This window comes from Trematomus bernacchii, unplaced genomic scaffold (assembly GCF_902827165.1).
Source record: "Trematomus bernacchii unplaced genomic scaffold, fTreBer1.1, whole genome shotgun sequence".
NCBI classification, from domain to species: Eukaryota; Metazoa; Chordata; class Actinopteri; order Perciformes; family Nototheniidae; genus Trematomus; species Trematomus bernacchii.
Window position 1 is genome coordinate 22,564,420 of NW_022987720.1, and position 24,244 is coordinate 22,588,663.

Here is a 24,244-nt window from a genome sequence, read left to right on the forward strand (position 1 = left end):
GCTCTGTAAGGATGTGGCAGATTTTTTCCGGTTGTGTATTTTCAAATTCTAGCGCACTCGAGCTGGTTTCTCCAAAATGACCTACCCCACCTTTAAGTATTGTACTTTTTGGACATTTTGGTACTTTATTATTTTAATTTATTGCTATTTTATACTTTAAAATGTATTTAAACACTCATGGTTAATTGCACATATGAAAAAACCTGACATGCTGATATGGTTTAATGCAGTACAGTACTAATCTACACAATATTTTTAGTATCTAAATGTGGTCCTCATCGACAAATTACAATCCTAAAATGCTCTTGTAAAATAATAATATTATAATGTGAAAAGATCCATTCTGCATAACAAGTAATTTCACTTGTGTGGCATTTACTGAATTTTAAAATTCTCTCTATCATGTGCTAAACTGGTGCTAGATAGTGCTATCCACCCTGCTAGCAGTATTATGCACCATGCTGGAAAAGACAGGGCAACTTTTCTGAATCAACTTCTCAAATTTCATCCCTCTTTACCTTCTCCCAAATTCCCGGTGCTCTTTTTTTCCCTATCCACCCATGACCCACTCCCGGGACATTTGAGGTCACCCTTTTTACACACCTCATCCAAGCTGGACCAAGTCACTGGAAACCAGTCAATAACTCGGTCATTCAGCCCAAAAGAAGACCAGCATAAACTCAAACCAGGCAGCTTAGAGGCTTTAAAATGATCCACTTGACTTTGACTGTCCTTATTTTTTCTTTCCTTTACTCTCTCTCTCCTACCTCTCTGGTATTCATGTGTTGGCAGTTGCCGTGGAGACAGGACACATAAACACTGTGGCGGTAGACAGGAAGTGCTGCGGAACCACAATGGCGTCACTGCGGCTCTGCACTCGCTCTCCCCTCTTTCTCTCCTCTGTCTGCCGGAGCCAGCTCGCATGCTATTATCCTTAGCAAGCTAAATGTAGACCACACTGCTCTCTCCTTCTCTCTGTTCGCTCTCATTTCTCTCATTATTATTAGCATTGCTTTTTCAGCTGTGTCCCTCACTCACTCTCTGCCTCTCTTTCTTCAACTTTTATGCCACATTAGCTGGAAAAATCTCTGTCTGATTTGCGGTGTCTGGATGCCTGGTGTCAGTTGATGTGCTGAAAAGCTGTCGTGCTTAAAGCGTTTTAAAAGTTCGACCTGTCTGCGGGGCGTTCACTGCCGAGAAGCTGCTACCCTGTTTCAAAACTGGGTCAAGAATGTGTGTACTGTATGTTTTGGAGTTTGCGTGGATGTGTGAAAATACGTCAGTGGATTCATAGTTATAGGTACAAGGGCGTCAGATTATATGCATACTGTATGTGTACTTTATATATCATCGAGTGAGTCACCAGGTGAAGTCAGAGGCTAATATAGCAACAAGGGCAGTACCACGGAGAAATACAAAGAATGTGTGTGGTCCTATTGCAGAGTCTTACATCAGGCTGACATTAGTGCACATCCCTCCTGTTTTCACTCTGTCTTTTTTACACATCCCAGCTCTAAATATACTCCTCTGGAAAAACCCCTTGAGAACATACCGCCCTCTCCCACTCAACATGCTAAAAATATCCAGCCAAGACCACCTTAACTCACTCGCTTTACTTTCTGTCCTCGCTCCCCCTCATTTGCTTCCCTGATGCACCTCTCACTTGTTCACCTTTTGTACTCAACACCGGTTCATTATCTTACATGAGCCTTAACTCCTTTATGTGATGTGACCTTTCTTTTTACTTACTTTGACCCCCTTTTCCGCTTCCACCTCCTCTCTGTATCGCTCTACTGATAGCGGCGTCTTCTTCCAATCCCTCAAGGCTGCTTTGCATTTCTGCTGACATCCATCCATCCATCCATCCAGCCAATCAGAACGCCAGCCAACCAGTCGCTGGACCAAACAGCTGACGTGGACTTGGCTGGAGGTCAAACCAGGTGAAACACATGAGTTCTTCTGTTACCAGAAAAACAGAGGTGGTTTTTGGAGTCAGCTCATAGTATACTAACAACTGAGAGAGAAAATCAAGGAGAGTTGAAACACATGTGAAGACCTAAGATTCACCTACAACTAACTACAATGCAAGCAGTCTCTTGACACCGTTTTCCCCCACAACTTTCACACTAGCAGGGTGATTGCTGAGGACCCAAGGAAGTGCAGTATTGAGTGTGAAGTTCTTTGGATGAGAGGTTCCTGAAAAAGCTGCAAAAAGCAATAACATGGCCAAGCTATCAGGCGTTCAGACATGCTGCGTCCATAAAACAAATTCCATATAACAACATAAAAGACAAGGGCGAGATTGTAAACGGGAAACCTATCCAAGAGCATAATCATTAAACAAACACTAAAAATCAATGCCAAAATATCATCACATTGTCTTCTTACCCCTCTCTACTCATTAGGTGGATTCAGATTGAAACAGCAACGCGGTAGTAATTGTGAATTGAATGAATGTTGTTGGTGGTGCTATGGCTGTAAAAAGAGGAAGAGGAAAAGGAAGCGAACCAGCGAGAAACATTTGAGAATGAAATGTAGTTGTGAAACTGGCATATGGATATGTTTGTATTTTTCCATTTGAGGAACTAATTAAAAATAGTGAACTGTACACATAAGACAGTCATTTTCTCAATGTTTGTTTATGGTGGTCAACGAGAGAGGAAGCCTATCTGTGGCCATATGGAGTTTCTGTTCCTCCGTTCAACCGCTGACATCATTTGGAGTGACACACAGCCGGTGGACTTCCTCCGTCCCATTAATCACTTGTGTGTTAACAGGCACACACACTCTCTCCCCAATTCCTGTAGCCTTTACAGCTCGGCACCACATTCCGCCCTCCCTTGTTAGCTTCCCGGCTTCAACATCAGCCTCCAACGCTTTTTCCCAGCTGGCCTGCCCACTTAAAAGTGACCTTTGACCCCTCCTCCTTCTCCCCTCCATAAAACCTCCAACCTCCATGCTTTCTCCACCTGCTGCTCACCTGCTGTGTGAGTGCTGAAACCAGACGAGGGAGGACCTGTCTTTAAACTGACTGATTTGTATCAAGAAAGGCCTCTCTTTTTTTAAATGGAGCTTTGTGTGTACTTTGGCTTTCTCGCACGTGTGTTGTAAAACAAAAAGAAGTTGAACAACCCGAAAGCCGTTGGTGGGCAGGTGATACTTCTAGCGTGTTATCTTTACAGAGGTGAACCTGACAAGAAGGATTATCAACGCTGAGCTCTGATTGGCTGATTATGAGCTGAACTTTTGAACATTTGAGAGTTGAGGAGAGTGATTGAAAGTAGGGTTAACAAAGACTCAAAGAAAATGACACATGGTTATTTGATTTGTTGTAGATTTTCGGGGAGTTTGTTTGGTTATAGATATTGTTGATTATGTACATTTTAAGCCTTAATTTATGCAGTGCTGGCAAATTATAGTATAGTAGTGCCAACGCCATGGCAATTAAACATGCTGTTAAAACTCTGAAATGAACTGAATGAAGAGGACAAGTAAAAGATGGAAAGAGAGAGAGAGAGAGTCATAAAGCCAGAGTGGAAGTTAGTAGTCAGCTTTATGAAGTGATGAGAACGAGTAGTATATCAACTTTTATGATACTGTAAAAACACACAGATACATCTCAGTAGGGAGAGTTAGGGGTCTGCACAGAGGTCTATTTCTGCCACTATGTTAGGGTCCACAGTAGCCAAAACACACATTCAGTGTGGGATGAGCAGTGGTCTGTCAATGTGTGTAAATCACAAGCTGCACACATACATCTGCAGACTCCTCAGTGTAAATAAAGTTAGTCATCTCCACCGCCTAAACTACTCCTTCACTGAATCAAAAAGGAGTAAGAAAAGTCATTAAAAGAGTACAAGTAAAAACACAAAACAACTCTTCACTCTTGAACAAGTTTTTTCCAGTTTGTCAAAGAAAAAAGATTTGCAAAATTAAACAAAATTTGTTGTGCAAACCCGGTGGCTTTTCCAAAACTGTGTAGGCGTCACACACTAAATGGGTGGTTTAGCAAGTTAAGCCAAGGTGTGCACAAACTGGGTGTGTCTGTGTGTGTGTTTCCGCTACCCCCACCCATGTGAAGGGTGCTCTTGGGAGAAGGTATGTGCCTGCACTCGTGCCCACTGGTACTTCGGCTTCCCTCCATTTTGGCGTATGCAAGCTCCCAACCCAGCTTTCTGTCTTTGTTCCTTTCATATTTCTTACTTCATTTTGTTTCTGTGTTTTATGATTTTTGGGGTAAGCACAAATCATCAAACTTGTTTCCCTTGTTTCTTTTGTCTGCCCTCTCGTGCTCCCTCTCTCTCTGTGCATGTTGGTGTAGCTGTCCTTATTTGGCTTCTCTTCGAGTGAGTGGGAGTGTGAGTATGAATGTGACTGTGTGTGTGTGTTTCCTCCTGACTGTGAGTCACTGCTTGTCTGACTCACGAGCGCTAACAAAAACACAGAGTTACCATGGGGACACACTCACCCCTCCTCTCCCTGCCTCCCCTCCCCTAACAGTCTCAGCTCTCCCTCCTTGCGGGCACCGCTACATCCCGGGCATCCCTGGCACTGTTACATGGGTGGGATGGTGGTGGTGGTGAGGTGGGAGAAAACAGAAAGAAACAAGCATACAAGTAAAGTAAAAGCTGGTTAAAAGAGGAATAAACTGTAAACTTAAATTCAAGTCCAGGAGCCTGCAGCAGGACAGAAACCTATTGTGCTAGACAAACAATAAACTATCATCAATAGTAAGTAAAAAGGTTTTCACTGGCTGTGACGGGGGAAACAGAAAAGTGCCCACCTGTGGCTCTATTCTCTGCTTTTGTTCGCTTGCTTTTACTGCTCTGAAATTGCAGCCTGCTTTGAACTGGGCCTGTGTTTGATGTGCTGGCGTCAGTTCTCGGCCTTGCTACAACCTCCAGGGAGCTTGATAATGTGCCCACGTGTGGCGTTACATTTCGACAACCATCAGGTAGGGCATTGGACGTACCCACAGGCTCACTTTATAATCCCTACTTCCTGGATGTTAAATGCTGGTGGTGCGCCACCCAGTGGATCTATTCCTAACAGACAGATGGGACAGATAAACTGTACTGTATCATTGGGTTATAATGGCAGGTAGTGTTCTGGACATTTGAATAACACTCTGACTGACCAACCAATAATTGAAGAATGTATGATGTTTAGACGTTACCAATTACCCCAAAGAGACTTTTCCCCTCGAAACTACTCCCATTAATTTCCCTTCAAAAACTGTTTGAGGTGAACCCAATATTTCAGAAATATACCTTTTCAAAACACACAAATAAATACTTTTTCATTTGGGAGTAGAGCTGGAGTGTTTGGTTGAGGATGCTGAGGAAACATTTTAGTATTATGAAAACCTCTCCTTCTTTTGTACGCCACACTGGAGTCTATCAGAGCACCTGCAGCAGTATACTAAGACCAGTGTCCATTTAAATGTACAACTTCTAAACCTTCGAACAATGAAAACAACAATAACATCCACATAATGTGCAATAATACTTTTTCAACATCACATGCAAACTTACACTCTATTACCAGTGGCAATATTACTCTTAATATCATGCACACATTTATTTTTCTATTCAGGTTTACTTATGTTTAGATATTTTTTCTTACTTTTATTGTTATTACATTTTGCAATCATGTGAGTAGTTTCTTTAAACACTTTATATTTGCAGGCAGCTCTTGTTTTTATTAATTAATTTTACTTTGCTATTCGTTAGTGTTTCTTCCTATAACTGTTCATGTTAGTCATTCATATTGTCATTTTGGGGTAGTCTCTAGAATATTCTTCTGGATAAATAAGGCACTATTTTTTATTTTATCTTGTGTCAACACATCAGATTTAGGCCAGAAGGTTGTGAACCACTGGACTGGATACCAAACTGCCAGGGGTGGGAATAGGCCTATGTTACATTTTACTACACAAACTACTACTCTATCAAAGTAAAACTATACAACACTGTCCTGATTGAGGATCATTATGGGTTTGGTTATCATTCTTGTACTTCAGCATGGATTTAAAAAAATTGCATCTACTTTTTTTTGTTACCTTTATTGATTACATCCACAGGGCAATCATGTTTAGTGACGCAAATCACACACACCCATTGATTGCGTCCTCAACAGGTGCATGCATGCTGGGACTAGCTAACATGCATACCGCTAAAATGCCGATGTAAAATGCTCATGTTGGACCCTCCAGATGGGATTCTGCTTTTAATAAGGAACTTTTTACCTTCTTTGTGTGTCATGGGGCCTTCGCGAAAAGATTCCCTGTTCTGTTTGCAGAGCCTTTTCTCAAAATGTTTGAACACTTTAAGAAGTGCATTTGGATAGAGAGACGAAGTGGACTAGTTTGCCTATTTTGATTTGAAGAGGACCGTGCAGAATAAGGAGAACTCCGTCTAACAGGATGCCGTTCATACAGGTGAGTGCAACAACAGCAACACACTTCCTGCACTCACTGTACACATGAAGCCACTGCGCATATGCACCACGACACAGTAAAAACTGTGCAGTCTCTCCCTTTCTGTTGTGCATGAGTTTGTGTGATGTCGCTGCAGCGTCTGTGGAGTTTATCGTTCATACCGCATGTGTTGTCTGTCTGCTTTGGCCATGTTTAATTCTGCTGATGACTCTATAATATGTGGCATGGTAGTTTTCTACATGTAGTCTATTAATACCCGCCGTGGTGTCCATAGACTCTTTGATTGCTGGTCATTTTGGTCTTTTCTGGTTAATTCTAGTAACGGTACACAGAGTAAGGAGGCTGTATAATTCATAATCAGTTGCAAGCCTTTATATGAACAGGCTTCCATCTACAGAAATAGATGTTCTTGTTTGTTTGGACATCACTTGTTGCTGATGTCGATCATAACACCCTCCTCAACATTAACTCAGAAAAGCTCAATTTTAACTGACCAACCCTTTACTTATGCAGGTCAATTTTTACTCTTGTATTTTGACTACTGTATTGAGATAAAGCTAGCACCAACACCAACAACAGTTTATGCTGTTTACACGATAAGGCATCAGTATTACAAATACTCAATAAAATCCTCGAAACATTTGTATTTTTGGCTAAACCTGTCCATTTTGCTTTATTAAACTCTTAACACTTACATTGTTATGTCAGCAATTTTATTTAAGTAAAACATCCTTATATTTCTTCCAGCACTTTCTTTCAGCAACTTGATACATGCAGACTGAAGGGAGATTTAGACCAAAAATACAGCTGCATACTGTACACCTGACCCTGTATGCTGCCAGACAGAGAATCACATGAAAGTACGGAAACACACTCTTTCCCGTCAACCCCTCACACACATGCACAGACTCTCTCACACACCAGACACACAGTTCAATTACTTTTGAACTCTATTTAACCTTTGCTTGGCCTTTAAGCTCTCAGCAGCTGGCTGGTGGAGAATTGTGAGAACTGAAACTGAAAACTGAACGATAGCGTAATCCTCTGCAAGAGAGAAGGAGGGAATTAAAGAGGAATCATAACAGAGAGACTAATAACGAGGAAGAATGTGAGATAATACATTTCCATTCACACAAAGAGCTTTAAAACAAAGTGTGTGCCTTTGGAGCAGATAGATGGGAAAGCAAAATGTTAAGTATTGAAGAGACAGACTACAGAAGGCATGAGAGATAATGACAACAGTTTAATATATTCAAAAACACCATTGTCACACTTTATTGAAAAAATGCCACCTGCCTTATATACTGTATGCTTTTACTGTATATATACATCAGCCATGGTATCATAGAGTTTTCTTTGCTGTGACTGTCAGAACATACATAGTGAAACGCTAATGCACACACAGAATGATGTACAAAGATGAATTAGGACACTGTAAAGGTGTGAACAGGTACAAAAAGACAAGTTCTCCAATTTGCACTTTCACTTGTTGCAATGCATTGTATCAACATAGCTTGGATTGCGGCATGTATACCTTCTCTACACTCGTACACATTGTGCTCCAGCATGACAGCTGTGCCCCTGTGCGTAATAATCCTCAGTAAGCTCCATGGCTCCTGCATTCTCTTTCACTAGATCCCCCGGAGCATCTCTGACCTCACTGTGCAGCCTTAGCTACACCTCTCTGCCCCACAACCTGCTCACACTCTGCTCACGTTGGACCCCATCACATCCTATAACTATCTTTCGCGGCTATAGTTGCACTTCTGAGCTCATTCCCGGTCCTGACCCTTATCTAATTAATGGAATAGTACAGCATTTTTGGGAAAACCCCTTTTCACTTTTGGTTGGAAAGTGTCACCTGTGCTAAATGTGAAGCTACTGCAAACAGCAGGTTAGCTTAGGTTAGCATAAAAAAGAGAAATGGGGGAAACGGCTTACTTGCCACATCTTAATCAATGTTTTTAATATGTAAAAAAAAAAATCACATTTGTTTAATACGTACGAGTGTAAAAACATCCACTTGCAATTTGTGCCGGACTGTTCCCTGGCCATGACAACTAGTGGACACCAAAAGACGTTACTCTTCTTAACTAAGTAATAGTCCTCTAGTATCAGAATAAAACCAGCCTGCTTAACCATCCTCTCTGTTTTATTTTCCGGGCCAAACGGGACCTCTTATTTGTGGAGCAAGTTTGCCCCCTGCTGTACACATCGGGCCTCCTCCAACCTTCCTCGCCTACTTTCCAGCTTCCATGGTTAAATGTATCAATACATTTTATGTTAGTGGTGCTTCCCTTTGTTGTGCACCGGAGCATTTTAGAAAAGAGTTTAGTGGTAATACATTATTAAAAGTGAGTGCTAAATAACACGGAATAATGTGTTATTTAGGATAATGGATATAATGGATAATGGATTACCTTTTTGAACAAAAGCAGGGCTGATCTGATGACCAGTTAATACACTCTGTAAAAATACGTGTAGGAAATGTTGCAACCAGAACACACAGCCATCCTTTTCTTTATGCGTGATAATAAAATAGATCTGCGTGGGCTGAAGGTGGAGGCTCTGAACTCTTTCACAGTGATCTTCTGCCCATCTTGGGCTTCCTCTGAATGATGGGCCAAAACTCCCACAATGTCCACAATCATTGTTGTCACAGTGTCCATAAAGCTCTTTTAAAATGCATGAAAATGGGATAATATTTTCTTTTTATAGTTTGTTTATACTTTTTAATTATAAAAATAACTCTCTCCCTCATTTGTTTGAAACAAGTCTCTAGAAGTGTGGATAAAGGAGGATTAAAGTGATGGGGATGTACATACATTTGTAAAAACTTGACTTTAAAATATGCTTTTCCTTCATAGTTCCTTCAGTCAGTTAGCACTTCCTTCATATTGTGCTTTAAAAAGGAGAAAATAAGCTGTTAAAGAGTCTCTGAAGTGGCTCAAAAAGTCAAATCCATAGTACAACTTTTTTCCTTTTGTCTTCTTATATCTTGGTATCCTTCGCAGAGCGCTCAAACATCTGTCATTGGAGGGGAAAGTCTCAGAAGTTGCTGAACAGCTCATATTTTTTCATCCAGTCCATTTGTGGAGCCTTTCTCTTTTCTTTGTTATGGACCTTCATCTTTTCCTCTGCTGCCGTAGCGCTCAGACTCAGACCCATCTCAGCGAAAGGGTCCATCAGCTGGCTGCCTTCATCTTCTGCCAGCTAAATGGGAGATGGAATGAAAGAAGCACAGACAGAGATAAAGGTTGAGGGTACTGACTTCTATGTAAAAGACCAAACAGAATACATGTAATCCTCACACCCACCTGTGTGCTGTTGCCCTGGCTGCTGAGGTCGGAGCGCGTGGACCTGAAGGACTGCGTGGTGGAGCTGCCGTTGATCTGAGGGTTCGGGGAGCCGTTGGATATGGAGGGACCGTCATAGTCTATAGAAAGGAAAATCCCATAGATTTTTGTTGTCTTTATACATAGTCGATATTCAAAGGAATGGGTTCCCAGTCCAACCATGTTTGTATTAGGGTTCCCTGAGGTCTAATCCAAAAGTATTGCCAACATTTCATAATAAAATATGGAAAAGTAATTACAAAAAAGGCTTGTTTCCTTCCACTACGGTTTATTGTGAGGTTTTTAAGGAAGGTTATCATCATCATGTTCATCATGTATGTAATGATTTATAAGCTAAATCTGTTTCCAGTGCACATGTCTCATCTGCTTACTTTAACTTTTCCACCTCAGCCGAGTATTACAACTTTTTTGCAATATTGAAAGGTTATTTTGCCCGTTGAATGATAATGCAACTAATGTTTTAGTCGAGAACTATATACAATTCTTAAATGTTCTTGGTTTCCCAGAAATAACCATGTCATTTTCCACTCATTATAGGAAAAATCTGTTGATTTAAATTGAATTACTTCCAATAATGGTTAATATAACCTCTGATATTTTAGCTGAGCATGCAGGAAATGTAAATGTACACAAAGAAACAAGTGAGAACGTAGGTGCTCTTCAAGTACTTTCCAAAAAAAGTGATTGAACTCTAAAATAGTAACCAGTTTTGTTGACCACCTCAGAATTTGCAGTGAAATACCTGCTATCACTATCTATTATGAAATGACCATAACATGCATGTTAATGTGGTGTTCTGACAGTTATGTGCATGTTTACCTCTGAGATGGCTGATTGTAGGGACGACCCCACTCCTCTTGAAGTGTTCGTCTGTCTCTTGGTCCACCACCAGCAGCCAGGTCTCATCTCCCCCTTTCTTAACGAAGGCCACCACCTCTGCATGCCGCATGCCTTCGATGTTCACACCATTTACCTGGAAAACGGAGAAAAAAAGAGAAGGGTTTATTTGGAAGGAAAGAGATTTTTTTTCCGAAGACAAACTTTTCCATGTCCATGAATTGCTTAAATGACACTCAACTTAGTTTTGAATGCAACACCTGAGTAAACCATCTTCCACAACTTTCATTTATACCACACTGAGAGCTGTGCTACCTAAATTATCCAGTAGGTGGAGCTGTGGGACAACATACTGATTACACACTTTTCAACATGACCTCTCTACAAAACGTTACGCAAACTCTTGTTATGAATTATGAATTCTTGAAACAGGGTTTGAGGGAAGCATTAAGGGCAGCTCTACAGGGCAGCTGTTGAGTTATGATTTACCACGATTAAAGACTCCTTCAATTCCAAAAGGGGTTACAACAATCGTCCCTCAGAGGGACAAAATGATATGTCTGCACGTGATTGACCATTTATGTCACAATATTGGCATAACAAAACAGAATAGCCTTTCTCTTATCTAGATGCTGTCTACATTTGGAGGCCTGCTTTGTCTAGACCCTGGCTTCTCTGAGGCAGGTAGCTTCGCACCACGCCAAGTTAGTGTTGGTGCACAATCAATTATTGATGGCTCTCCTGGGCTCCGGCTATAGTGCGGGTTTCAGGTGTCCAATTCCTGAGGGGGAATTTGTTTAAAATTCACCGCTTATGACAAGATGGGACACATTAGTGAAGCAGAGGGAAATAAACCCTTAACAACTGCTTTTGGGCGCCTTGGTGTGTGGAAAGTGGGTTATATAAATATAAAAAATAAGACAAATGGGTTGATTGAGAGAGACTTTATGGGCTTTTCAGGGAAGAAAGGAAACAAGATCAAGAGAGAGAGAGAGAGTGGAAGGAAGATAAAAAAAAGAGAGGAATTGACAGATGGAAAATGTGAACTGCTCCTCTCCTCTGTTAAAAAAAAACGTATCCTTTCTTCCCAGGACTCATGATAGACAAGCAGACGGACATACAAAAAATAGACATCAGTCAGCCAGGGACACAGACAGACAGTTTGATATAGAGAGAACAAGCATCTTTGTATTGGGCCAAACAACAGGTGTTGTGTCATGTTTCACAGCCCTTCATTAGCAGTCCATCCCACACAAGACAATACACTCTGCTCCCTGCACACACTGGCTAATTAATACGAGCTGCAGGAACAGTACAGAAGCTTATTTCTCATGGGAATATTCCTAAGGGAACCTCTCGATACTTGTCGTGTGTGTCTGTGTGTGTGTGTGTGCACGAGTGTTCAGGTGTATAACTCATGAAAGTCATGTAGAGTCCAGCCACCTGACACATTTTTGATGTTGTTTGGTTGTGTTAGTGCAGCTAGACTAACCTTGGATCAATCAAAACAAACAATTTCCGTTGCGTCTGCACATCTGTGTGCACGTTGCGTGTGTGACATTTAACTGACCATGCAGCAAACAATGAGAGGTGATTAAGATGAAGTCTGCACCCCATTGTTAGAAAAGCTGTTATAGATAATGCATGATTCAGCAACTGCACAGCCTGTTAGATAAATGAGTGGAAAATGTAATGTTCCCACAACAGCTGTGATGTTTTTTTTCCAGTGGAAAGAGTACTTATCACTCTGCGTAGAAAGATTTCATGGTAATGTCTCAGCAGTAAGGACACCATTTGTTGTTTAAAACGATGGACAGATAATTTTGTTCTTTGATAATTTTGTTCTATGCTCCTCAAAAAACACCTGCATGACTACAGTTACAATGAAAATCAATATGCATCTAAGTGGCTATGTGAACAGTTTGACCATGGTCACCAAATCTGGTCTGTCAGGGATTTTTGTGTGTGCAATTCAGTATCTCGCTTGTTTTTTCATGCATTTGTATATGGAACCAAAAGGAACAAGGACAGATTTCCTTTTTTATGTTTAAAGGTGGGGTAGGTAAGTTTGAGAAACCGGCTCAAGATACACTTTTTGTTATATTCCATGGAATGCTCTTAACATCCAGATAGCAATGAATATCTTAAGTGCTTTGACAAAAAATACATAAAAAAATGTCATCTGTGGAAGCCGTAATACTGTAAAAAGTACGACCAATCATTTTAGCCGGCCTGGCTAAAATAACTGGATGGCCTACCTGCCTGTCAGCCTTCCATCTGTGCACAAACTTATCTCATGCCCTCATTGGTCATGTGCGCGTTCGTGTGTGTTGGAGGAGGGGCTCTGTAAGGAAGTGGCAGATTTGTTCCGGTTGTGTATTTTCAAATTCTAGCGCACTCGAGCTGGTTTCTCCAAAATTACCTACCCCACCTTTAAGTGGTGCACATGATATCTCTGAATGTATTTATTTGTGTCTGCTAAAAATAACTTTACAAAAGACACTTCTGCTGTACTTAGGCACAGTGAGGCTAATAACAGATTGTGAATGACACCACAAAGCTAAAAATGTTTGCGATAAAGATGATGTACTGGAAACTAAAACATTGGACCTGTGCAAAATGTCATGTCAGTCCCTCCAATAGTTGAGTTTATGTCCAACTGGAACAAGGAGGGTTACAGACCGACATTACCACCCATAGAGCCACATTGCTAAAATGGTTAAAGCTAATCATTTCTGAGGCTTTTTATAGTTGTCTACAGTCTTGTGCATTCAAAATATAAAAGTAAAATGCCTGACAAAAACTTAGAATCAAGTTTCTTTGATGTGGAACAGCGTGAAAAGGTTGTGATCCAGGTATCAGGTGGGCTACCAAGAAGTTAACCTCAAGTGTGAGTATTGTGCACTTTTCTATGTTCTTTAGTGTCACCCTCAAGTTTGTAAAGGTACAGAGTACGCACTGTTGAGCACAGGCTGAGCAGAAAGCCTGATGAAGCATTCACTGGTGTCACTGCTTCTGCCAAGCATCGACAGCTGGGCTCTCATCATAGCCTTTACAGCGCTGGCTGCTGATACACCTCCAGCGTAATGGGGCGTGGTGAGAAAGAGACAGAGAGAGAGAGATCTGTCATGGTTGTTCACCTCTCTAACAGGCTGCTGACAGATAACACAAGCGCTGTCTTGACGCATGGTTAGAGACGGTTGCAATTATCAGCACGTGCACACACACACACACACACACACACACACACACACACACACACACACACACCAGGTCTCTCATAAAGTTGACCTTAAAGCGTCCCACAGGAAATGCAAAATACTTCCAAAACAAAAATAGTGCGAAGTCTAAACGAGATTCAATGTGTTAAATTCTATTTGTATTACATTCACACAGTCCCAGGCTAGCAGTTTCCCATGTTGTCTTTGTGCTAAGCTAAGCTAACCAGCTGCTGGCTCATGTTATATTACACTTGATTCATCATTAGGAAAGAACATTATCTTTTTGTTGTGCAAAGCAACTTTCATATCTCTGCAAGGGGCTTTTAGGATATTAGTCTCCTATCAAATAATACCAGTAGCTGTCTGGGAAATAAGAAATTAACCAAACATTTGATTGAAAAGTTGTCTTAAACATGCAAATAAAAACCTTACATGTTGGGAGATCCTATATGAACTCTGTTTAGCCTCCCTATCAGACCCCACTGAGTCCTGTTTGGCCTGGTCTGCACCCTGAAGTTCAGCCAGTGAGGACAAAGGTCATGGGAATGAAGGATGAATGTTGTGTGTGTAAACTCAGATGGAAAACTGCTTATAATGAAAATGATGATGTTACTGCCAGCGTAATTGGTTGTACTCTTCACCGTGGCAAACTTGATAAAACACTCATGATCTTGTCACCTATTTGCTCATGTCGAGATGAATCGAATATCTTTTAACTTTTATTTGACTGACACTTAAATGCATGATATTCAGTTTGGGACAGAAACGTTTTAAAATACAGTTTAGAGTCTGCTTTTGTTATCTGTTGTTGGGGACACTCCTTCTGTCCTTGCATCTTCGCTATCCATTGCTTTTTTCTAATCCAACACACACTGTCTACCTCTTTTTCTCTCTATGTTTTAAAAGAAGCGGCATACACACACACTCCTCCTCCCCCTGCCACCCCCTGCGATCGGACTGATTTATAACGGACTCTCCTCCCCCCTTTGACCGGCCTCTTCTCTCTCTCTGCAGTCTGACACACAGTGAAGATTGAGTCCAGGCTTCAGGTCCTGTTATCTTTAGTAACAGAGGCCTGGCAGCAGACACACGTGTGACTCCTGCGTTGTTAATTACAGCTGTGACAGTTTATGTAGATGGGGTCACATCTGTATTTGATCAAGTGTGAAAACGCAAACGTTTCTGTAACTTTAGACAAAGGTATATCTACTTTTTTTTTTGGACCAGCTCTCTGTATAATGATTCTTCCACAGATGGCTGACTTTTCTACTTTCTACTATTGTTGGATTGAGTTATTCTCGAAGAAATGGACAATGACATCTGTTGACTTTTAGTGACGTTCTGAGCAGCCTGGAGCTAGGGCTGTGCAATTAATCGTATTTTAATCGCAATTACGATTTTGGCCTGCCACAATTACGAAAACAACATAATCGAAAAAAACAATTATTTTGCTTTGCTAGGTTGTGACAGTGCACTGCAACATATTTGATCTAATTTAATTTTGGTCTCATTTATTTGTATTTATCATATTTATATATGTTTAGTAGCTTGTGGAAGTGCGCTCCAAAATATTTGTTGATCTTGTTTATTGGTATTTATTATTTTGATATTATTTATTTAAATGTATCATTTATTTTTGTATTGGTTTTTCAGTTGAATTATACGTTCAGGGTAATCAACAGTTGAAAAGATACTGTTCAAATTATTATTTGTATTTGTTTTAAAGTTCAATAAATGGATTTTTTCAAAGTCAATGAATAATCGTATTTAATAATCGTGATATCAATTATTGACCCAAATAATCGTGATTATGATTTTTGCCATAATCGCACAGCCCTACCTGGAGCTACTTTCGCTGAGAAGCACTGGTAGGCAGTGCTGCGTGTTGGTGTGTTGGTGTGTCATGGATTTAATGCTAAATAGAAGGTCAAATAAGTGTACATGGAGATTTATTTGGAGATAATGGACTGCATGGTTGTGTGGAAATGTGGGCACATGTGCAAAATCAGGAGTGTAGGCACACAGCAGCACACGTATACAGTTCAAACACACCTACAAAGCAACAGAAAAAGTGGCACAACGCAGGGCGAGAAGAGGCTTATAGAGGGATTTTCTCACACCCAGTAAATCATATTACTCTCAGACATCTACCAGATTAACCCAGAATAATTCATCAGTAGTCACCTCATTAGTGTGGGTTCATTCCTCTGCCTGGGTCTGCTGTCAAAGTTCATACATGCATGTAAACACTCACTTAATACTCCTTAATATTCCTTTAAGCTTATCACAACCATGGGAGGTCTCTCGCCATCCCATTAACTTCCGACACAAAAATACTCCTAACTGATCCACCACCCACCACCGCTGCATATACACTGGGGCTATAACCTTGTATTTGTTTATGTCACATACACATCTGTTTTTGTATCTGTATCTAAAGCTGCACTCGTTCGTTTTTGAAAGTCTACTTTTCATTTTGTATCTTATTTTGTTTTCTATTGCAATCTATACTCTTATAGCTTCCAACTAAATAATACCATCATACAAGTCAAATAATAAAACATTCAATACAGAATTGCATTGAGCCATATTGCATGCATTTTGTTAACAAACTCAAGGTGGAATTTATAGTGGCCAGAGTTCAGATTAATTAAAAATGTAAAAAAAAGGATTTGAGAAAATATCGTATAGGCAAAAAAGTGCTACAGTCATCATTCTACAGTTGGTCAAATAGCAAAGGATATTGAAGTGTCAGGAAGTCCAGATAAATACAAAGTTGGTCAAATAGCAAAGGATATTGAAGTGTCAGGAAGTCCAGATAAATACAAAGTTGGTCAACAACATTTTAATTAATCCCACCTTTTGGGAAAAAATATACAAACCTATTTAGCTTGCTTTGTTTCTGAGGAACGCTCTCAAGACACAATTTCAGAAACTATTTGTATTTGTTTAAAGGTAAATCTATTCATAGCTAAATAATGTATCTGTTAATCTTTACATCTAATCATACACAACAACAATTATAAAATGCAGTCCAATCAGCAAAAAGGTAACAGAGCTTCAAATCTGACCATGTTCACAAAAAACGAGACCAGAGGAGGATTTACTGCAGTGTTGTTGTATTAGACTGCACTGTTCTGTAATACCCAGACAATACATCCACGCTCCTTTGTCCTACCTCAATCAGCCTGTCCTGGGCCCGGAGCCCGGCGTGGTCTGCAGCTGATCCGGGGTCCAGGGAGCGGATGTATTGTCCGGGCCTGGATCGATCACTGTGGAGGTTAAAGCCGTAGCCGGCGTCAGACCGGATCAGGTGGCAGAGGCGTGGAACGAGCTCGGACGGGTCGACCGGGGGCCGCGACTGGACCTGGGCTTCAACCTGGGCAACAGCCTCCTGCAAGGGAAAAGTAAAAACATAAATGCACAAGTTCATACTTTAGTTACTGATGACAAACAATGGAAAGTAAAATTCTGAAATGCTCCATGGAGACATGGGATCATTCTCAGAAAGGAGCTAGAAACTAAATCACAACATTTATATTGTCTTAAAGGTCTCCTATTATACTCTTTTTCATCAATATATTATAGCTCTCAGTTATATACAAAACATGTCTCTGAAGTGTTTGCTTCGAAATACCAAACAGATCATTGCAGCATCCCATAATCCCCTCTGTTTCAGCCCTGTTCCAAAAGTGCTGATTCTCTGTCTGTTACTTTAGATGAAAATAAGGAGCCACTCCCCACGCCCCTCTGAGAGATATTTGGTTAAAAAGAACACAATGGTGCTCTAGGAGGAGATTCAGGTGATAAAGTGGGGGGGGGGCGGGTTACCTTGGTTGCTGATTGGCTAATGGTTACACGAGCCAAAAAATCATATCACATCATAAAGTGGCCAAAATCTGATCAGCTCATTTTCAGACAGGATTTTATATAAATGGATCAGGACAAAAAGTGAGCAAATCTTTTTTCATGAAACTTTCAGAATCAGGGGACACATATTCATGTAGAAGATACATGAAAAAGTGGATTTTGCACAATAGGTGACCTTTAAAGCCTTTAAAAGTGGTTATAAAGGTGCAGTATAAATATATAGTGTTATTTGCCCATTGCAGGTCATTTGATTACAGCATGTGACTAAAACGCATAACTGAGTCCCTTTACCCATTTATAGCAACCACCGCTCAAGCCTTTCTGGTTAATGTTTATACACATTTTTTTTGGTGGAGTTTGATTTCACTACAACATTGTAAAGAAATCCCTTTGTTTATGGTCAACCTAACCTCATACAAGGATTCACAAGATATCTTGGGCAAGCCCTTGCAGTGCAGAACCTTTTTAGGCAACACAACTACATAAGCTCTTGGAAAAGATTATGTATTGGGCTAAAATTTGCAACAAAGTTGTGTAATAAATAGGTAAATGCTAATTTCTGGTTTCACACAGTCTGTTGGGTGAGAATCCATTGTTTTTAGACCCATCCAATCACCCCTAAATCCTCCATTCACAGTCGCTCTTTATACGTCACGTCTCCTGTTATTTTAGAATTTGAGTGCATTTATTTTGTATAAGTATGGATCCTAATAGTAGTAATAATAATAATAGTTATTTTCTATAACATCACTCTTTCCTGATGCATCGCCTTTGTCAAAGTTGTTGAATAGATTGTATGTACTTGGAGTGAAAATGTCCATTTGCAGCTCATCACTGACAGCTCTTAAAGCCTGCGTGAAGACATTTATAGAACCTGTATAATCACACTGATTTTCCACCCACACACCGGGTAAAACATGTGCAGTGAGAGGGATGAGAGCTGGTGGCCAGCTCTGTAACCTCAGCTGATATTAGCTGTGAGGTTACTGACAGGTAGAGTGGGTGTTGGGTGACCAAATATGAGTCTACATATGGTGCACATACTGTGTTCATCGGACAGATCTGTATTACGCAATCTGATAACTCCATTGTTTCATGTGAAGCAACTATCATGGTCCGTTTTGTGCATGCTAAAAATACAAATGGAGTATGTGGGTGGCATGAGAGAGAGAAAGAGAGACAAAAGTACTGTAGAGAGGAGAAGATGGTTCATGATTTATTATGAAAGAAAGACTTTTTTTTTTAAAACTTCCCCTTCAACATTCTTGTGCCATTATTGCAAATATATTTGAGGAATTATGGCTGAGTCTGGATCACCACAACAGAGCCTGCAAATAAGCCTCGACAAAAATAACACAGATGGCAACATATCATTTATTTTCAGGCACTGAATTCTTTAAGAATTCTTTAGGGTAACTGTGATCTGGCAGTCTGCCCTGAGTAGAAATCAAGAGCAAAAACTCTAATGAATCCCTCCAAATCTTCCTTTCCTGGCCAGAAAGGAAGTTCCTGTGTTGGGCAGCTGGGTTAGATATTCCAAGGGGGGAGACAAAACATTTTAAATCAAATATATTAGCATCCTGGGATCGAGGCAATGAAGAAACAGCAGAGAGAGGGAGAGGAGGAAAAGAACAAGCAAGGAGGGAGAGAGTGCGTGGGAAGGAAGAAAATGAGATGCAGCGAGAGGATTGAGAAGGAGAGTTCAAGAGGAGAAACAGTGGATTTAAGAACAGCCTGCAGAGCCCAGAGAAATACTGCAGACTGATAGATAAACAGAGCCTTACAGAAAAATCAAGATGACAGAAGTTTACAGTTAGCGACCATGGAGAGGAAAAGAGCTCGCAGTGGAACTCATTTCACATAAACAGTGAGAGTAGCACAGCTGGGAGTCATTATGTGGGGGAGACGCAAGTGTCTGCCAATCTAACCTCTGACTGCCTCTCGATGAATGTACACACCCACTAATCACCCCCTGGGGCCTGTACCATCTCTCAACGTCTCAGTCTTTGGTGTTTGAGTGCATTTTGGACATTTTTGATTTGGTCTTTTTGTGCTGTGGGTTTGATCTAACAAGCTTAATTGTGCATGTTTGTGTCAGTGATGGAGGGAGACAGCACGACTGTGTGTCCTTGGTTTATTATTGATAGTGCATAGATCCAACTGTCCTACTTGTGTGTTAAGGATAGAGACCTGTGGTTTGAAAGATTTTAATGTCAGCCAGAGGGTATTTGAGGGCCTGAAGTTACCATACTCTACCTTACGAGAGGTCATTGATTGAAATGGGTTCACCATGTTTGTTTGAACTGTGGGTGTTTGAAAATTGAAAAATGTGAAAAATATTTGTATCTGAGTGGAGGAAAAATAGATGTTTTCCATCTTTGTCGGCAAACAGGCTGTCATCAGGAAAGCGGCCGCTTATCTGCATCTGTACATCTTTCAAAACAGTCCCAATGGGAGGAGACGCAGTAACTGGTTGGAAAACACTGTCCATGTTTTGTTCCAGGCTCATAAATGTCCACATGGAAAATTCTTCAATTAATCAGAGTGCTTTTTCTATACGGAAAACAACATGGAATATTTCACGCCCACAGCAGAACATTATGGAGTTTGGTAACACAACACACACACAGTGACATTCTCAGACATACGTACTGGCCTCTGTGTGACTGTGGCACACTGAGAGGATGTAGCCAGTTGTCAATGGGACAAGTGCCATCCCATGAATTCCTTTAGCTTCCTGTCACAATCAGCCTTTGTTTGTCAGTCTGTGTGAGTACATGTGTGGGAGAGTGCAGTGTACACACAAGACTTGTGTTTGACTTTGTGGTTGGGTTACGCCACTTTGACTACATTATAAAATACACAATTTTTTTTGTTTATTATAGTGCAACATGAATTGTCACGCAAGGTCAGACAGGGGCTGCAGCTTTGACTTGAAAGCCCATGTCATTTCTTTGAACTTTATAAATGTAAGCTACATTTTCACAAAACACCAGCCCCCTAGGTTACAGTTGCATTGCCTATCGAAATATCAGTTTCCACACAACCGTAACTAGCTAGCTGAACAATGTTCGCTTCATGAGTTTTTTGAAAATGCTGTCTCTATCTGACTTTAACATATCCAGCTAACATTAGAAAAATCTGAATCTTACATTAGAGGCATCAAATAATCAAACGCTGGCAAAACGTTCTGTCTAAACGGTACAATTAAATAAGTTAGTTAGTAGTAAGCTAGTTTAACGGACATGCTAATGCTGAGAATTACAGCTTGATGTATATGCAGTGTTCTACATTTTGGTGATGATTGGATAACCTTTTTTTTTTTTTTTACACGTTTAATTTTTATATTTCCCTCTGCATGCGACCGCTGGCAGTGGCGTTGGCAGTTGATGAAACTAGATCGCAGCTTATTGAATAATTTAGCGGTGGGATGGCTCATGACCGCCGTTAACCCTTTCACAGCCAACGATCATTTGCTCCCTGTTTGCACACACACAATGGAGTGTGTTTGGGCACGCATGTGTTTGTGTGTGCTGTTATACTGTCGCTGAGTTGTTACAAAGCTAATTTAAATCTAGTGTGTGTGTGTGTGTGTGTGTGTGTGTGTATGCATGCATGTAAAGGATTTTGTCAACAATACTCTCACTTGCATGCTTTCCAAAAGGGGATTAACGTAAACTTAATATCCCGGTTATAATAAATCAGGAGGTCAAGTTTCCTTTGAGCCCTCAGTCCTGCTGAGTTTGGTTGCTAGATGTGGCAGATTACCATATCTTGAAAGCTGTGTGAGAACTGCATTGGATATAGAACACATTATTGAGAATAAATGATATATACTTGACAAAAACTACATCTCCTGAATGCAACCAGGTAAAGTTAAGAGTTATAAAAGCATATCATTTGTAAACTGATCAATCGATAGACGCCAGGTTAAACAAACAAGAAAGCATTGAAGTCATTTTAAGGGAAAATCCAATGTGCAGTTAAACTAAAAAGTGCATTCATCATACAATAATGTAATTTATTTTATGACTTTCCATAACTTGACCGGAGTTCTTTCCTGAGCTAAAAACTGAATCCCAGTTTTTATTTTTTTATTTTCAGGTTAGAACAATTCAGCTTGATTCAAAATCCTGTTTTCCTGCTGCGCTATGTAGACCTAAGCATACAATGTTCAAAACAGCTGCAAACATTTACTTTAGCCCCAAATAAATTGCAATAAAGTTGGAGCTTACATTTGAGTTTATGTCTCTAATTGTTTAACTTTTGACTGGCTCATGTATAGTTTTTCCAGAGTTTAGTTATAACCTTACAGTATATAGTATAACCTTGATGGTAGACAGAGTTTTCCAACAACTAGCACAGTTGTCGTGTTAGCATTAGCCTGTGCTACCTAGCTATGGCTGCTGAAAGGTAACATTGCAAATAGATGATCATCCCATGCTGATGTTGTGTAACGTCAGTGTAGCGAAAACAACTGAAGCATTTGGCACTTTTGCTTATGTAATGGGTGACAACAAGTTGTTTTTGAGACAGTAGTGGAACCAGTACAGCCAGTTCCAAACATCTGTGAGAAAACATGCATTCATTTCATTTCATTTCAAACCTTTATTTAACCAGATTGGTCCCATTATCTACATGTAATGAGATTGATGTAGTTTGAAGAGTTCTGAGTGTACTCGCATTGCTCTGTATCTGCGTGACAGCACAGTGCACAGGCTTCATAGCTTTAAAGAGTTCAACCAAACCTCGAACGAGGATAATTTACAAGGGTTTTACCAAATTAATGAAATTGCTGTGTCTCAGACATTCTGACCGTGACAGCTCTACCCTGAAATTGATAGTGTGTGTGTGTGCCTGCAGCTGCCTTAAGTGTTGCTCAATCAGAGAAGAGAGCAGATCTGGCCGGCTCTCAGAGGGCGAAAAAGAGAGAGAGGATTGGGAAAGGACCAAGAACAGCTGGAGAAATCCAAAAGTGGGATTTGGAGCTTTTAAAAATGAAACTGAATAAAAGGTCATGGGGGAAAACAGCGACAAGAGAGAGCAGATAGAGTGAAATAGGACATGCAGAGAGGAAGATGAAGCACAGCATGTGTAGGAGAGCACGAAAGGCAGCACTAGACAGAGCAAAGTGAACATGAGGATTGGCCAGAGATTTTGATAACCAAAAGTTTTTTCCCACTGGTGTTGTGGTGTGTTGCGTAACAGCTCAATGATACGAAAGCTGGCTGTGTGGTTTGTGTGTCCAGCTCGGCTCTACCAGCGGTCTCTAAACTCTAGAAAGTTTCCTGCTCTGCTGAAGTCTGTGTGAGTTATGTGTGGTATTTGTGGTACAGGCAGTTTGAGTGTTTCCTGAGATCATAACTCAGTAGCAAGTAAAAGAGAGAGAGGAGCTTGAGGTGGAATGTCTAAAAAAATAACAAGCGAATGCATCTCCTGGCAAAGAAAACATAAAATACTCAAGGAGCTGCATTGTCAAATTGTAAAACTGGTATACTGAATTACTCATGAAGCAAGTATTAGTGTGACCATGTATCTATCTTTGTGACTAGTTGGACTAAACATCAGAATTCTAGGTTGATGGGTAATACAGATTCAAGATGCAAAGTGGATCCCCTGCAATTTAAGTCAAATTCAATGTTTTGGAGAGTCTTGCATTGTGATCTTTTGCAAACATCCCATCTGCTTGCATTATGCTATTTATTATGCCTATTACCACATGCCGTTATTTTCACTGCCACAAACCATGTGTTGCAGGGATATTTCTTTCAAAGAAGAGCAGCAGTCCTTAAAAATGTGCAGTTTGTAAATGTCAGTTCACTTTAAATAGACTGAGGCAACATTTCCTAAAAAAAGCAATGGTACAAGAAAAATAAATGCTTATGGGCTAGATCCACAAAACAAAATTCACAAATTATAAATTCAACCAACAAAAGAGCAAAAACAATGTATACGCTTTCAATTGCCTTGAAAGGTTGAAGATTACTTACAAAATACTTCTCCCAACATGGGTCACACTCTCCAAAACATCTGATAAAGTGGGCATGGATGTTTTCTGTCATTTAACACTTGTTGCAGATGCTTGCAGCTGAACTGTCAAGCTGATTGAAAAGCTGCAGGGCTGAAGCTGCAAAACTCCTGAGAGTGCAAACATATTGTGAAGGGTGTCATAGCTGCAGGCTGAGCTGTCACTGAGCACTGATGAGATCATGGTGGATTTATTGGCCGTCAGCTCACTAATTGTACAAATAATTAGCACAGAACAAGAGCTTTGATAGTGAACAGATAACAACTCCCTCCAAGGTGTTACTTCATGCTGTAGAAATGTCTATAACAATTGCCTTGTAAATGCCAACAATAATATATATCGTACAAAATGTCAAGGCTTATAAGACCCCTGAGGGTTAAAAAGTCTCCAATGTGGCGATCACACAGAGAGAGAGTCGTCAAAGGCAGTTCCATACCATGAGTACTTTGTCAACAACACAAGTGTACACACATACAGCCTCTTTGTGAGAGGA

At 40.4% G+C, this 24,244-nt stretch overlaps 1 protein-coding gene across 1 annotated transcript in view; it reads right to left on the reverse strand.

Moving 5' to 3' along the window:
• Positions 1-7,660: 7,660 nt before the first annotated feature.
• Positions 7,661-24,244, reverse strand: part of LOC117493317 (Na(+)/H(+) exchange regulatory cofactor NHE-RF2) — a 28,895-nt gene continuing 12,311 nt past the window's right edge. Inside the window, exons 3-6 of the mRNA XM_034143823.1 lie at positions 17,032-17,247; positions 10,615-10,768; positions 9,757-9,875; positions 7,661-9,652 (exon numbers count right to left, since the gene is read on the reverse strand). Coding sequence (XP_033999714.1) covers positions 9,488-9,652; positions 9,757-9,875; positions 10,615-10,768; positions 17,032-17,247 — 654 coding nt within the window. The 3' untranslated portion in view covers positions 7,661-9,487. The remainder of the gene's footprint in view (positions 9,653-9,756; positions 9,876-10,614; positions 10,769-17,031; positions 17,248-24,244) is intronic.